Source organism: Pimephales promelas, chromosome 25 (assembly GCF_988280905.1).
Source record: "Pimephales promelas chromosome 25, fPimPro1.hap1.1, whole genome shotgun sequence".
In the NCBI taxonomy this organism is placed as follows: domain Eukaryota; kingdom Metazoa; phylum Chordata; class Actinopteri; order Cypriniformes; family Leuciscidae; genus Pimephales; species Pimephales promelas.
The window spans coordinates 21,165,764-21,182,077 of NC_142793.1; the positions used below are offsets into that span (position 1 = coordinate 21,165,764).

The 16,314-nt window shown below is 34.4% G+C and overlaps 1 protein-coding gene across 2 annotated transcripts; it reads right to left on the bottom strand.

Annotated features, from left to right (window-relative positions):
* Positions 1-1,677: 1,677 nt before the first annotated feature.
* Positions 1,678-15,831, bottom strand: ice2 (interactor of little elongator complex ELL subunit 2). 2 transcript variants are annotated; one of them, XM_039646856.2, is made up of 15 exons: positions 15,683-15,831; positions 15,495-15,596; positions 15,024-15,276; positions 14,793-14,912; positions 14,004-14,138; positions 13,788-13,904; positions 12,698-12,854; positions 12,429-12,613; positions 10,781-11,594; positions 9,381-9,547; positions 8,770-8,899; positions 5,572-5,656; positions 5,233-5,283; positions 4,641-4,881; positions 1,678-2,073 (listed from the first exon to the last, which is right to left on the bottom strand). In XM_039646856.2, exons 1-15 carry the CDS (start codon positions 15,694-15,696, stop codon positions 1,900-1,902), a joined length of 2,745 nt encoding a protein of 914 aa, XP_039502790.2. In that variant the 5' UTR covers positions 15,697-15,831; the 3' UTR covers positions 1,678-1,899. The 2 variants fall into 2 exon arrangements, with proteins under 2 accessions (XP_039502790.2, XP_039502791.2); XM_039646857.2 differs by having other exon boundaries at positions 15,024-15,265; positions 15,683-15,820.
* Positions 15,832-16,314: the final 483 nt, after the last annotated feature.

Below are 16,314 nucleotides of genomic sequence, written 5' to 3' on the forward strand. Positions count from 1 at the left end.
GTGAGATTATTTTTGAATGTCTGTTCTTTGAAATTAGCATATATATATATATATATATATATATATATATATATATATATATATATATATATATATATATATATATATATATATTTTGTTATTTCATGGTTTTTCCACATAATCGGCTCATATCTTAAAATGGAAGGTTGCAACTTCCGACTCATTTCGCCAGAGCGGGTCACATTTGATTTTTATTTTTTAAACAATGTAATGTGTAACCTAAAAATAAACAGATTATTTGATAAATGGTAGGCTATATTTAAATCTGCATATTGTAGCCTAATATCTGCAGGGCAGCCTAGTCTTAATAAATGTATGCTTCATTTTTCATTAGTAAATTTGATCAATAAATTCAATAATTTAGAATAATAAGACACTATAGGGCTGTTACCCTAGGTAAGGCTGATCAAATTAAATCGGTTACACAATAATGTTACGAGATTGGTTTAACAGGAGTCAATTAAAAATCGCTGTAAAGAACGATACTTTTAAACATAACCCTAAATCACCATAAGGTGTCGCCAGATGACCGTCTTAATGAACGAGTCATGGATTCAAAATGCTGAATCATTCAGTAATGAGAAAACACATTGCTTTGAGATGCGCGATGGGTCGCTGTGATCTTTGTTTAACTATTTTCTCTGCTGAAACAGAAAAAAGTCAATATTGCATCTAAAAAGTCAATATTGCATCTAAAATGTAAGTGACTTGACTTGTGTGTGTGACTATGTTTGTTGTAGTGATAAGAGTTGCACCCTTGTTAAAGTTTAAGGCCTTGTGTTTTTGGATATATATCTTTCTTTCTTTCTTTTTTCTTTTTTTTTTTTTACAAAATATGCATATAACCCATATATTTTAGATTTATTATTTGCTTTAAATTAAATTAAGATTGTATTTTTGGTAATTGAACCTGAATGAATTTAAAAATGAATGTGCTATATTTCAGATCATATATTTGTTTTTCTTAAAATTTGAACTAACTTTATTCTCAGCTGAATTATAAATATTTTATTTCTGTATGAATTAAAAACACATTTGATTTTTCCTTTTTAATCAATGTAGAATGTGTAACTGAAATATAAACAGATTAGGGCTCTGTTTGAGGACAAGTAACTAAAACCAATGCGACATGATGAATGTTTGTTTCCCAAACCATCTCAGAGTAACAGCTTACTTTTCTTTCTTACTATATTCTTTCTTACTATAAACTGTGCTGTAGAGCTTGCATCAGTCAAAGCAGGGTTACATTTTGCATGTCGTGCACAGTAAACCTAAAGGCACCAGGGTGGCGGTGCCACCAGCTTCATATATGTATATATACAGTATATATATATATATATATATATAGCTGTGATCCGCGATGAAGGGCCAAAGCCAGTGGCATGGCCACCCTGGTGCTTTTAGGTAACTAAGGATCCGGGGTTGCGGTGCCACCGGCTTGGGCCCTTCATCGCTGCTCGCAGCTATATTTTTGCACTATAATTTGTGTGGATAGTATGTACAGTATAGTACACACTAGGGTGGGTCTCTCTAACTTTCCAGACACACACCCACATCTTTCTTTCTGACTTGAGACAAGGCTGCCCAAAATTCCTATTAGAAAATATCAGAATGTCAATGAAAAATGCTTAAGAGACACAATAATTACAGTAGATGTTATATTAAACAACATATTCTTTTATTTACTGCTGACAAAATAATACAAAATAGAAAAAAATGTAAATGTTAACCGTTTCAGTGTCGTCAAGAATTCTTTTAAAATATACATGTATATAAATGTAGTCATACGCAACATACACAACATTGTTTTTTTGTTGGTTGTACATAATATCAGGTGGTAGAAAGTGCTTTTGAAGAAACTAAAATCAAGTACAGAAATCAAGATGGTTTCTTTCCATCTTCACCGCTTTGGTTTTGGCTTTTCTGCAGGTCGTTCAGTAGCCTGGCTCTCATGTTGTCTTTCCATTCCTGTGCCTTTTTCTTCTTCTTCTTTTGTTTGTCTCCTGTTTTAGTTGAGCTGGCTGGTTGTTTAGGTCCTTTTTTAACTTTTGCCTGTATGAAAAGTAGAAAGGTTACATTTGATAAATCCTGACATGACACAATTTGGATTGTAGTACTGCTGTTTTAGACTAAAGGTTGTTGGTTCAAATCCCAAAAGTGGATGTCCACGAACTGGAGAATCGGATAGATCTCTTGCCTAAAAAAAAAAAAAAGTAAATCCACCTCCAATGTCCCAGCATACCTTAGGACATGCATAAAGAGTGGGCATGTCTTTACAGGACAGTGAGCACTAAGCTCTGTAATTTACACAACCGAGACACCTCCCAGATTCTGGCGTTGGTTTTTGCTTCAATGAAATTTCAAGAGTCATGTTTCCTCAGGCAGTGGTTCAGTCGGGACCAATGCAATGATGTAAGTGTTACAGATCCTGGAGTAGAACGGGCGTGATCATTCCAACCTGTCCCGGCATATATTACATGTCGCAAGAACATTAGACCAGCGTATAAAGAGAACCACAATCATTCAAAAACAACCACTGAAATTTTACATTTAGAGATGCACCAATATTAAAGGACCCCATGAATTCAAAATTGACCAAACTTAAATTGATCTTTTTGTGGCGAACAATTCATCCACGCAAGTCAACTTTTTTTTTTTTAGCTAAAATCTGAAAATTCCCCTCCCCTCTGCATTGGAGGACCTTCCCTGATGATGTAGGTTTGACGGTTTAAGTGTCTGCTTAACATCCGTAACTACGCCCCTCCAACTGACAGCAGACAGGCTGCCTGTGTGTTTGCAAGCATTGACAGCGTGTGAAAGGAGAGATAGCGAAGAGGTGCATTTTTGGTTGTGGTACTCATGCGAGTTGCACACAGGTTACTATCATAACGGTTAATGTTGCAGCAGTAATAGCAAATAAAAATAGCTTAGTTTGATAATTCCGAGTGTTAGTGTTACCATTGGGACACATCGATGCTCGCGAGTTTTGATCTTGCTCTTGAGCCGCCACGTCCAGGTGACTATTCGAACCCTCCGCATGTAACGGCTCAAACATTTAAGGTCTGACAGCCGGAAGTTGAAGCCTCGCGCGAGCCGCCATTGTAGCAGAACTTCATCTGCTGTTAGCATCCCATTGACTCCCATTCATTTTAGCGTCACTTTGACATCGAATAACTTTACATCTGATCCGTCCAAAAACTTGTCCATTATTTATTTCAAAAGAAACACGACAATGTTTAAAATGCTCCATTACTTTGTATCTTACGTTACGTCTCGTAGAAGCCGTTTTTGTAAAAATAGGCTAAAGATCTTTCTGTCTCACAATAGACACATTGCGTTAAGATCTGCCTACATTTCTGAAACACCCACTTTTCAAGATCCAATCAGGTGCTAGTTGGAGAAAAAGCCACGCCCACTATCCTGCCTCATTTAGTATTCTGTTTCTCTCGGAAATACGTCACAACACTGGAGAAAAAATGTTGGACTTTAAAATTCTCTGATATTCGGATAATTATTTTCATGGTCAGTAATCGATAAATGACTGATATAAAATTTGACACTATTTTGTCTAAAAAAAAATAGAAAAATTGAATTTAGGTAGTATAAAGTACAACATGAATAATAAATATTCTTGACATTTGCTAAAAACAACATTTAACAGTGTTAATAAAATAAACCTTAAGAAATCTTTAGATGATGACAAAGGTCTAAATGCAAAAATAAGAGAAATGAGCAAAGATTAGTAATGCCACAAATTTTGCAGTTGGTTGCGATGTGCTATTATAATCCTTTGTGTCCGTTGTATGACACCTGAAGTTAGAGATAGGAAGAAACGGTAATCCTATTAAGCATGAACAGCGTGTTTTGCTATGGAAAGCAATGCTTTAGCGAAGACGGCACTTTGAAATTAAGTGAAACAAAGTTAGACACTACTAACACTAATCACACTACTAAGTTAACATAATCTATGAGTCTATGGGTGTGGTAACTCTGCAGTGTTGTTTTGGGGATTTCATAGAAAAAGTGTCTACTCTTTTTTTTTTTCCTGATTTTTCATGTTGACTGAGTGTTTGAATATATTTGAGTAAAATATGCATATCCCTGTAAAACAACTATTAACCAAGACTTTAAGTGCTCAAGACATTGCTCGATTCAGCAACCTTCCAGTTACCAAATCTGAGCTACCTGGATAAAAGGTAATATGTTGCAGGCTAAATTCGAACCCAAATTTCCCACATAAGCACTGTGGTTCAACTTGTCGGGAGCATATATGCGAACTCTATAATCACTACTACACCACACCAACTCTGGAAAAAACAAGTCAGTTTCATAGAACTAAATGAAAAAAAATGTATTTATATATATACACGTTATGTATAATATTAATAATATAGGGATATTATCCGTCCAATTTTTGTATGCCATTTTAAATAAAAGTGTAGTTATTTTATTTCATTGGCTTGTGTTTTTTTCTAGCTTTTAGCCTAATTTAAGTCTAATAATAATTCAATTAAATACTGGATAAACGGTATGTTACAGGCTAAATTCGAACCCAAATTTCCCACATAAGCACTGTGGTTCAACATGTCCGTGCACACATGGGGCCAAGATGGTCATACCTGAGCAGGTGGACGTGGGGGGAAGGTGCAAGGCGGTCTGTTGTGTTGCTGGTGAAATGGCAGGACATGCAAGGGGTCCAGGGGAACCCAGGGAACCCCCGGCGACACAGCAGGGAGTCCGCAGTGCGCAGTCTGCATGTGGTACAAACTGCGAGCAGCCTTAGTCTCACTGGTGGCTTTGAAGATGGTCACAAAACCCTCACGCGGTTTGTGGACCAGCAGGTACTGTCCTTCCTGTAAACTGGGAAAGGTGGTAAAAGACATAAGCACAAACACATAGAGATTGGCTGCTTAATTAAATACAACAAACCATGTAAAAAAGTTAATTTGTGTAATTTTTAATCTTAAAAAACTTTCACATATCTCTACCAGCCCAAAACAGAACCTGTGGCTCAACCAATGGTGTGCATTTTGGGCAGGACTATCTGTTTGCCTGATCAATGGCATGGGGAATGTTATTCTGGCTTGTCAGCACAGAAATTACACACGTAAGCACTGATTAATAGACTGATTTCACATTAGAAATACAATGCAAATCTTAAATGGTATGGTAAAAAAATGTAAATGGATACAAGAAGTGAAAGAAACTCACGCTGAGACTTTTTTCAGTAAATGGTGGAGAGTGTTTAAACATCTAGTTGGCCTGAAAAAGAAATCACATTAGATTCCATTCAAATTTGTTTAAAGAAATGTAGTCTAATATTAAAGCAAAATATAATTAATTATTAATATTTTTAAATACAAAATAATTATAAATTATATATATATATATATATATATATATATATATATTTTTTTTTTTTTTTTTACAATATTTCAGATAAAAATATGGGAGTTTGTCAAACAGGCATGCACTATAAATAAAAAACGGCTAGAACTTTCTCAAATCAGGGTTTTATTTAAACATTGTATATTCCAGAGATTTACTCACTTGAAGTCACAGGTGATGTTCTGAATCCAATCGTCAGGTAACTTCTGCATCTGAACCACTTCTGATGTGTGTGCATTGATGCGACCTACACACACAAATAGATCTTTTTTAATAGTCTATAATCTTTTAATAATGATAAGACTCCAGTTAATTTTTCATAACGAGTTAGGCTACACTATGTAACAGTCAACATCTAAAACAAGTGTTGTTTTTGTAAACTAAAAGTACTACTACATTTTCATTAGTTAAAATAGAGATTAAATAAAAACAAATCAAATTAATTTAAATAAGAACAATTCAAATGTTTAAACAAAATGTTGTCAGGGCAACTAAAAACAAAATAGATTTGAGGTGAACTTTTAAAACTGAAATAAATTCAAGCTAAATAAATCTTTAAAACAAAAACTATAAATGACAAAATCACTTAAAAAATAACTAAAAACAAAAATAAAAGCTCATTTAAAATATTAAATAAACGATTATTAAGACCGCTGCAGAGCCTTAAACCAGCTCGTAGTCCGTTTAAACTGAAGAACACCTAAATCGCTTTCAACTGGTGATGCATGGCAAAAGGACATGCATTGACTCGCAGCAACAGACTGTGAGAAACATTGTAGATGTTGAAATAATTGTTCACACGTTGTGTCTGTTTCTGGTATCTCTGCCTCATAATATTTCACAATGATGGTGTCATTCAGAATTCATGCCAGAAGCAAGTGATCTCCACACCCGTACTTGTTAATCTCTAGTACAGTGATCGGTAACTTAGGTCCTGGAGGGCCACTTTTCTGCAGAGTTTAGCTCCAACCCTAATTAAACACGCAATCAAGGTTTTCAGGATTACTAGCCAGGTGATTTTTTAATCAGGGCTGAACCTAAACTCTGCAGGACAGTGGCTCTCCAGGACCGAAGTTGCCCATCCCTACTCTAATATGTGAATGAGCCACAATTGGAGCATTTTATATTCTATTAATGGATATTAATAATAAATAAAAAATGCCAATAAATGATTTAAGGCCAAAATATGGTGTTTGCATCACTCGGTTTGTCTGTGTTCGAACAAACAAACTCCTTTGGCTTCTTTTCAGCAAAAATAAATAAAAAATATGGGGTCATATTGACCAAAATTTAAATTAATCTATATTTATACTACCAAAAAAAAAATCTATTAAATATCTGAAACATTGCATTCACTTCAGTAATAAGTGCTTTTCAGATTTCAGTAATAAGCACTTTTTCCACAAGCTATCTTATTTCTACGGAAGCCCTGAACCGCAACCTAAAAAAAAAAAAAGTCAGTAAAAAAAAAAAAAAAAAAATCTGTAAAAAAAAAAAAAAAAATCTAGCATTTCGAGATTAAAGTCGGAATGTTTCGAGATTAAAGTCGGAATGTTTCGAGATTAAAGTCGGAATGTTTCGAGATTAAAGTCGGAATGTTTCGAGATTAAAGTCGAAATGTTTCGAGATTAAAGTCGAAATGTTTCGAGATTAAAGTCGAAATGTTTCGAGATTAAAGTCGGAATGTTTCGAGATTAAAGTCGAAATGTTTCGAGATTAAAGTCGAAACATTGTGCATTCATAACAGTGCGCGTCCACTGGCTCAGAGCGCGCGCGTGTGTGTGTGTGAAGTCGAACTACCATTGATAAACCCAAAATAGTAGCTTTTTACTTTTATCTGGGCTTTCAACAAAATCTACACACGTCACACGTGCTAGTGGCAGTGTTTCTGAGGTGTTTTCGTGCTCGTCTAGTCAACACTATGGGTCAAGAACACAACAGTAACTGTTCGGTCTCCCTCTTCAACGTAAATACGCTCTGGATACATTTTAAGTGCATCATTCTGTATCCAATCATTTGGCCGGATCCTGTAATTTCCTAAGATTTAATAACCACTTATGGTTGAGGAGAGATTCTCTGATATGATTGTAAAGCACTTTGAGTGTAGGCATATATGAAAGCGCTATATAAATGCCCTATTCATTCATTCATTCATTCATAAAGCTGGATTTCTCAATCCAGTCTGAAAAGTGTTTTCCGTGTTGGTTTTCCTATAGGCTAAAGTCTATTCCGGCGCATTATATTTTATAACGATAAAGTAAGATAAGTCATTCAGATAAAAGTAAAAAGCAACTATTTTGTGTTTATCCATGGCAGTTCGACTTCACACGCACACGCGCGTGCTCTGAGCCAGTGGACGCGCACTGTTATGAATGCACAATGTTTCCACTTATCTCGAAACATTTCGATTTTAATCTCGAAATGCTAGATTTTTTTTTTTTTTACTGACTTTTTTTTTTTTTTAGGTTGCGGCTCAGGGCTTCCGTATATTTCACCTCCATATGCTCATGCAAATATTTAAGAACACATGAAGTGCACCAAGAAACACTAGATATAATAAAATGGTGCTTAGAACAGTCATGTGTAGAAGTACAAACTGTTCTGATCTGCACCATTCTGTTACCAGTAGGGCTGGATCCTGGACTAGACCCAAAGAAAAGACCAGATTCCTTTGAAAAGCCTAGAAGAATCTCTAAAGCAAACGGTATGTCAAGAGCGAAGCTCTTCTGCATTCTTCTGAGTCAGAGATATTTACACCTACAGGCACAGACTGCTGTTGTGCATATTACATGCAATCTTAGTGTCACTGTGAATGTTATAGGCAGATACAAACATCACAGATCTACCTACTTATAATATATAGACATTTAGCTAAACGCTCCAAACCTCAGCAGTCAGAAAAGGAGTATATTTTCCTCTTTTTCCTCTACTGACGTTAAAACCCAAGCAGCCCTACACCCACACTGACATGTCATGCATACAGATGCATTCTTCAGCAGCCCTTTCAAAGCTGTAATGTTAGTAGCTATGGCAACCCAGAGTCAAAACAATGAGTCATGAGAGAGCCAAGCTGGGAGTTTGTGGGAAGTTCACTTTTGTGCTGACTCCCTGATTACCAAAACTAACACTTGAGAAAGAAAAAACATACTCCTGCCAGTCTAAATTTGCTTGATTAAAAAAAAAAAAAGTGATTTTGACTTTGATAAAATTTTGTGATCAATGGTTGATGCAATTAATATTTGTCAGTCTTGTGATTTGCACTTAAATGGTTTAAAAAGTAGGGTTTGGATCAGACAGATTCACAATAACTTTTCATGAGCACTTAAGGGGAAAAAACAGATTCCAGATCAAGTCTCTTACTTATGAAAGGCACAGTACTGGAGTGCAGAAGTTTCTCAGCCCACAGCTGACAGGCCTCCGTGTGGGTCAGACTCTCAGCTCCGTAGCACAGCTGATACTCCAGCTTGGGTAAGACATGCACAGGGACGGCCTAAATAAAACCAGACTCAATTATTATCCTATCAAACAGCATTTATGAGTCACTCTACTCTATAAAGAGATGCAGAAGAGCTTCTTTTTCAGAACAAGCAGGTTTGACCTACGTTTGTGAACCATTTACTGGAAAGAGTCTGTTAATACACTGATAAGACTTAACTCTACAGCTCCGCACAGGAAAGCAGACTGTTTAAATAAAGGGAGTGGTGGACATTACCCAAACCTGGTCAAAATAGAAAGAATAATACCTGGCATATTGACATACGGATTTAACTCCAATAATAAATGTCAATAAAAGGTTGCTAAAAATCACTGTTGAAAATTATAACTAATTATGCATTGTGGGTGTTTACACAAGAACTGACGAGGCTGATGATGTTTGAACTCTTGGGGTGTATCCTTCAACCTGGGCCAAATAAAGCAACATTTTCACAAAAGGTGTATTGTGTTTGTGTATTGGCATGGGTCCAGCTCACCCTGAAGGTCTCTCTGTCGTGTCTCGGGTGAGCGATGTTCACACTGCTGCGCACCATGAGCAGAACGTCCAGCAGACTGTAGAGTTTGTACAGAACGCTGCCCTCTGCTGGAGGATCATAGTCCATCTCATCCTCAGCACTGGCCTGAAGATCCTCCCTCAGAAGACCTGCGATACAGGCAGATAGATAAACACAAGGCAAGACATATAGTCAGACAGACAGATAGATATGTAGACAGATAGATAGATTGATAGTCAGACAGGCAGATAGATAGATAGAGAAACAGACAGATAGATTGATAGATAGATAAAACAGACATATAGATAGTCAGACATCCAATTAGAAAGACAGGCATATATACCGACATAAACAGATAGTCAGATGGATAGATAAATGCATGGGAGATAGACAGATTGGTAAATAGACAGCTAGATGTTAGGGTATTATTTTAAATACATATTATTTCAAATAAATATATTTAGTATAAAAATCTACATTTTAAATTCTAATAAATACAATATTTTATCAAGATATTTAAACCTGCAATACTAAAAACGGCACAAAAATAACTTAAAAAATATCAAAAATGACTATTTATTACGATATCAATTTGAATATACAAAGACTAAAAATTGACTTGATTTTTGACTTTCCTTCTCTGTCAGCAGTGTTGGGTGTAACTAATTACTAAGTAATTAGTTACTGTAATTTAGTTACTTTTCCCTTGAAAATGTAAAGTAAGGGATTACTCTTCATTTATCTGTAATTTAATTACAGTTACTTCTGATGTAATTGAGGTAAATAGCTACTGTGTATAGATCAATCCGATCTCACAGCGAATTGTATGCATTTTATGAGGTGTCTAAATCGTACGATGTACAAATTCGTATGAATTATTGTAAAATATGTATGAAAAAAGTGCGACATGTCATGAGATCAGACATAAAACAATAGTGGGTTTAACATCAAAATGTATTGTCTGATGTTAAAAAGTATGTTTTTATGATGTAACCTTCTCCACCTTCATGCAATTTTATAGTATTTATTTGAAAGAATTAAAACAGATTCATGCCTATCCTTGTATTATTCAGCTGGTTGAGATTCATATGGGATTTTGAAAGTAATTAGTAATCAAAAGTAATTAAATACTTTCTAGAGAGAGTAATTAGTACAGTAATCTAATTACACTGTTGAAGAGGTAATTAGTAACTAGTAATAAATTACTTTTTTAGAGTAACTTACCCAACACTGTCTGTCAGTTACTAATTTTGTTAATTTAGATTTGTTAATTTGTTAAAATTCAGATTTTTTTTTTTACATTTTTGAATAACCTCACAAAAACATGATTTGAGCACAACTTCTTCTCAATTTGACTGTGGGAGTGTTTTTTAAGCACTAACGTTTTCTATGAGGGGCCACCAGCACAGGAACGGCGGCAGGCAGTGCACCGTCCTCTCCCTGGCCCTCTCGGGACTCCAGGTACGAGGTCACACACTGTTTGACCAGGGAGTGTGTTTTAGGTTCTGGAGGTTTATCTTCTGGGACAGGCCCTTTCACAGCCTCCTGGTTCTTGCTGGGGGTGGATTTCAGCATGGCGTCCTGCATCCGTAAAATCTGTCCGAGCGGATCGCACTCGCCGGATATTCTTGGTCTTTTGATGCCTTTCTTTGTTCCTTTGCCCAGAGGGTTAGTGGGGCTTGTTGTTGCTGGGTCGGACGCTCGGGGGGAGGACACCTCGCCTGGTGTCACCTGGGTCTTTGAGGAGACTGTGTGATCGATAACTAGTCGTTCTTCATCAGAATCCGAATCCTGGTCACCCTTGTCCTCCATCATGCCTCTAGGCCGCTTGGTGGGAGGACACTGAACAGAAGACACTTTTGAATCTTCACTCGCACTTTCATGCATCGCACCGTTTCCTCCGTAAGCCAAAGACGAGACGGTTTCTCCTTGTTCCTCAGCCACGGTCAACTCAAGGGGTTTTGTGGGAGTGTTTTGAGACGTTGAGGTGTGCTTTGACTTTTCCTGAGAGTCTGTCTGTTTCTTGGGGCTTTGGATAAGTTGAAATGAATTTGCACAAGTTGTTTTTGGTTCATTCTGTTCCTTCACTTTCTTACTGGGCTTGTAGGATTCCCCAAATGACTCCAGGTCTGTCAGATCAGTCTCAAAATCCATACCAGCATCATCAAATGCAACCACATTCCTGGAGTTTTTGTCCTGGGCATAGCAAAGATAAGTAAATATTATTCACAATATAACTTATTTGACACAGCTATTTCTACCTGAAATCATTTTTGATGGTATAACTGTATGTATTTAAGTTGATTCAGTGATGTATAATAATATTTTTGACTTAAAATATATTAAAAACAATAACACATTAAAATGAAGTAGGCTTTTAAATGGTACTTTCAGAATCCTTCCGAATTTTATTAATTTATTTACGATGATAGTGTTGGCTAATACCAAGTTACAAGCTTTAATGCTAAAAATAAAATAATATATCTGTTAAGCACACATGTATATACTTAAATACTAAGAAAAATGTCTTATTATCAACGTTCGAAACCATTTTTGTAGCCTTAATATTTATTGAAAACAATCATTCATTCAAAAACTTGGTGTAATTATATACCATATATATATATATATATATATATATATATATAAAAAATCAATAAACATTGTTTAAAATACAACAATATAATAGCTATTACGCTTGTTGTTATATTAAATAATTAATTATTATTAAATACATTTACCTATTGATACTATGGCATTTTGGCATAAACTATGTCTTGTGCAGGAATTTCATTTTAAATCAAAAACTAATTATAAGTGAAGAATAATAATTTATATATATATATATATATATATATATATATATATATATATAATTTTTTTTTTTTTTTATTTAATTTTTATATATTTATTATTATTATTATTATTTTTAATGAGCCAATAACAAAAATCAATCAATAATCTGCAATAGTTATTCATTTATTCCACTGTTTGGTGTTGTGTTCCTCTACTTCACTGAATTGATCTTACCTCAGGAGGGGGGTTCATTTCTAAGGATATCTCTTCTGAAGTGAGGAAAAATACAGGTCGTGACACAGTCTTCTTGAATGTCAGCTTGATGCTCTCCTCATGAAACAGCAGACTCCTCTCTCTCCAGCTCATCTCTGTCTTCAGCAGTGGAGGATCAATGTATGCTGTCTTACTCTGACTGCTGCCTGTAAACCACACCATATTCTCTGTGACAGTCTCAAATTACTGTCTGGATTACAATCTTCTGGTCTCATAAAATGGCCCCTTACCTTTATTAGGATTCATTTTGACCCAAATGGGTAGCTCCCATGCTTCTGTTAGCTCTGAGCTGTTGTTCAGGAGCTGAATGAAGGCCTCTTTGGATAAACACACTTGTGGCTCGTAAGTGGCGCTGAGTTTTTCCGCGTTACTGTCATTGCTGATGGCCTGCAGAAATCAAGAGACATCAGGATTCAGACTCAAGAACTTTGATTTCTAGTTACTAGTTTATTCTATCAAATATTTTAGAGGGGTAATTCAAAATAAAAGCAGCAGTGCCACCTAGTGGTTAAGATCACATTTTGCAAGATAGAAACCACACTTTAAGTTATCAAGTACATGGGTGAATCTATGTACATGTATATATAGCACAATGAAAAGAAAGCCTATTTTAGAATGATTTTTATATATTTTGTATTACATTTCGTTTATAAAAGGACATATTTGGGTTATTTTTTTATACCTGCAAATTCAAAAAGAAAATTAAGCCTATTTCATTCTTACAATTGTTTTTTTGTTTTGTTTTTGTATTATATTTGGGAGAGGATATATTTGGGTTTCACCTGCAAAGAGTAATATATATATATATATATATATATATATATTGCATAAGGAAAATTAGGCCTATTTCAGCATGATTAATATTTAAAAAAAAAAAGTAAAGTATTAGTAAAAAAAAGTCATGAGGATCCTTTTCCACCTGCAAATATTTCCAACTTGCATAAGGAAAATGAAGAATGAATATTATACATTATAATATTTGTATTATATTACGATGACATAATTTTCATGACAATTCATCAAGTTGGTAAACCTGGTATCCAAATAGTTTTAATAATATTCATAATTATTTAAATGGTATGTAATAAATATTTATATATAATGGTAGTATTTGTACTGATTTTTTGTTTTATAAAAATACAAAATAACATTTTTTTTTTGTAGAAAATGTGTGCAATTGTACTTTGTATTTTGTCATTAGTTTCATGACAATGACAAAATACAAATAAGAAAATATGATTATTTATCTGAAATGCATCTATATCAAGAGACCACAAAAATTAACATTAAAAACAACACAATCACAGACAGGTCACGTACAGTTTGTGCTGAAGGTGCTTTTTTAGCTGGAGGAAACACATCTGACACGGTCTCGTAGTCTCCTGCCAGTTGGGTGTTTTCTGGAATCACTTTTTTGTCTAGCATGTCTATTTTACCCTGAGGAGAATAACAGTAGACATAGATGAAACAAACAGCAGTATATCACATTCACACATTTAAGTTAATAATGCAAAAATAACTATAGTGTATAGGTACCATAGCAAGAAGCTGTTTCTCAAAGTTGAGAGACATTTCACACACAAACTTTCCACTGGTCAGGCTAGTAATCTCTTGAATGCTGTAATACTGTGGGTAACTCGTCATATGTTCCAAGCAGGCTGTAAAATATTCCTGTCGGGGGAAATATAAAAATAATCACCAATAAAATATTCAAAAATGATAATGAAATTAAATAATACAAAATGAAATTAAAATATACAAAAATCACCAATAAAATATTCAAAAATGATAATGATTAAATAAATAAAGATAATAAAATTAGATCATGCAAAATTAAATTAAAATATACAAAAAAAATCATCAATAAAATAATAATGAAATAAATTAAGATAATAAAATAATTCAAATATATAATTAAAATATACAAAAAACATCAATAAAATATTGAAAATGATAGTGAAATAGAAAAATGTTATTAACAGTAAAAAGTCAATCACATATTAAAAAAATAATCAACCAAATTTAAAGAAATGACAATGTAATAAAGAAATGTTTACAAAAAATATTAAAACTAAAATATACAAAAAAAAAAAAATCAATCAATCAAATATTCAAAAACAATAATGAAATAAAGGAAACTAATAAAAAATAGAAAATAAAACATCCAAAAGTTTAATTAAATTTTTATAAACAATAATAAAGTTAAAATATATATAAAAAAACCATAAATTAAAAAATACAGCAACAAATTATAATAAAATTAAAAATAATAAAATTAAAACAACAGAACTTTTCAATATGAAATAAATCAATAATTGTAACTACCTCAGAGTAGCGGGTGCTGCCTGGTGGCATATAGTTGTAGACATCAGCACATGTTCTAGAAACATCTTGAAGGTATTTCATAAACTCGGTCACTTCATTCTTCACACGGTCCATCAAAGGCTTAGAAATAAGACGCAAAATGAATTACCACGTGAGAACTCTGCCTTGCATCATGTACAACAATCAAAACTGTCCCAGTATTACAGGCGATCAACACTTGAGATAGTCTACCTTTGAACATTTTGTAGTATTGCCGTTGAGCATGTGGATATATAATCGGCGCTGTCTCATGTTGATGCTGGTAAAGCAAGGGTAGGGCACTAGAGGCTCAGGAAAAGGTGGAATCTCGGTAGTCTTCACAGGTTTGGGCTTAACACGATTTTCAGTTGGTTTGCATTCAGACGAGGCCTCATCAGATGCAAGTGTGTTAATGACACCTGAATCTTCATCACACTTCACAGTCTTTGCTTCTGCTGCATCAGAGCTTTCAAAGAAATAATCACACACTCACACATAGAGAGAGAGAGAGAGAGAGAGAGAGAGAGAGAGAGAGAGAGAGAGAGAGAGAGAGAGAGAGAGAGAGTCTGTGTGTCACAGCATCCCGATTCCCTATATATATATATATATATATATATAGCTATATAAATATATAACTACATTTACCATGTTAAATGTGAGTAAGATACGACCACAGTCACTCACCTGTGTAAAAGAGCGTATAGTTCTTTAATGTTAGGCGCGAGAGTGAACTTGTCAAACACATCTCTCGAGAACACGACAGGACCAGTGACAGCAGCATCTTCCCTGCGGACAAACAGTCTCCAATCACACTATCTTCATTACAATTATCAATAAAACGTGTTTGTTTAGAAAACCATACTGTCACCTACCATTTTAACTCCATGGCGCAGATTTCTCAAAATGTTTATGTAGTTTAAATCATCGTTAAACCATTGCATCGACTGACTCTTGTCTGTCGCACACTGGCGTTCCTCACATCATAACAGTGCGCCGATTGAATCTTCCGGGAAGAACAACAACATGAAACAACGGTTCCGCTTCTGATCAAACGGCTGATTTTTTTAAAAAAATCGTAATTATAATTCGGTTATTGGTACAATTAATTTGTCATTTGTGCTAATGCCAGGTTAGTAAACTAAGAACATTGGTATACGTTTTTTCATACTGAAAAATACCAATAGCTTAATTTGCAAGGTTTTGGATCAGACTTACTTGATTGTTGTTAAAATCTGAATCTATCGATCAATTTCAAAAGTTAAAGTAACGTTAACCTACACAGTTTAACTAGGTTAATACTAAAGTACAATTAAATGTGGATATATTGTATGTAGGTTATGTTTGTATTTATTTAGGCTAATAAAATGTGGAGACAATTATATGGTGAGACACTGACTAACATTTTGACTTTAACTCACTCGTATTTTCCTCTATCCTGTTCGAAAATTCCACCTTAATTTATTAAGATTTGCACACTACATTTTTATCCTACCAGTGTCTATGG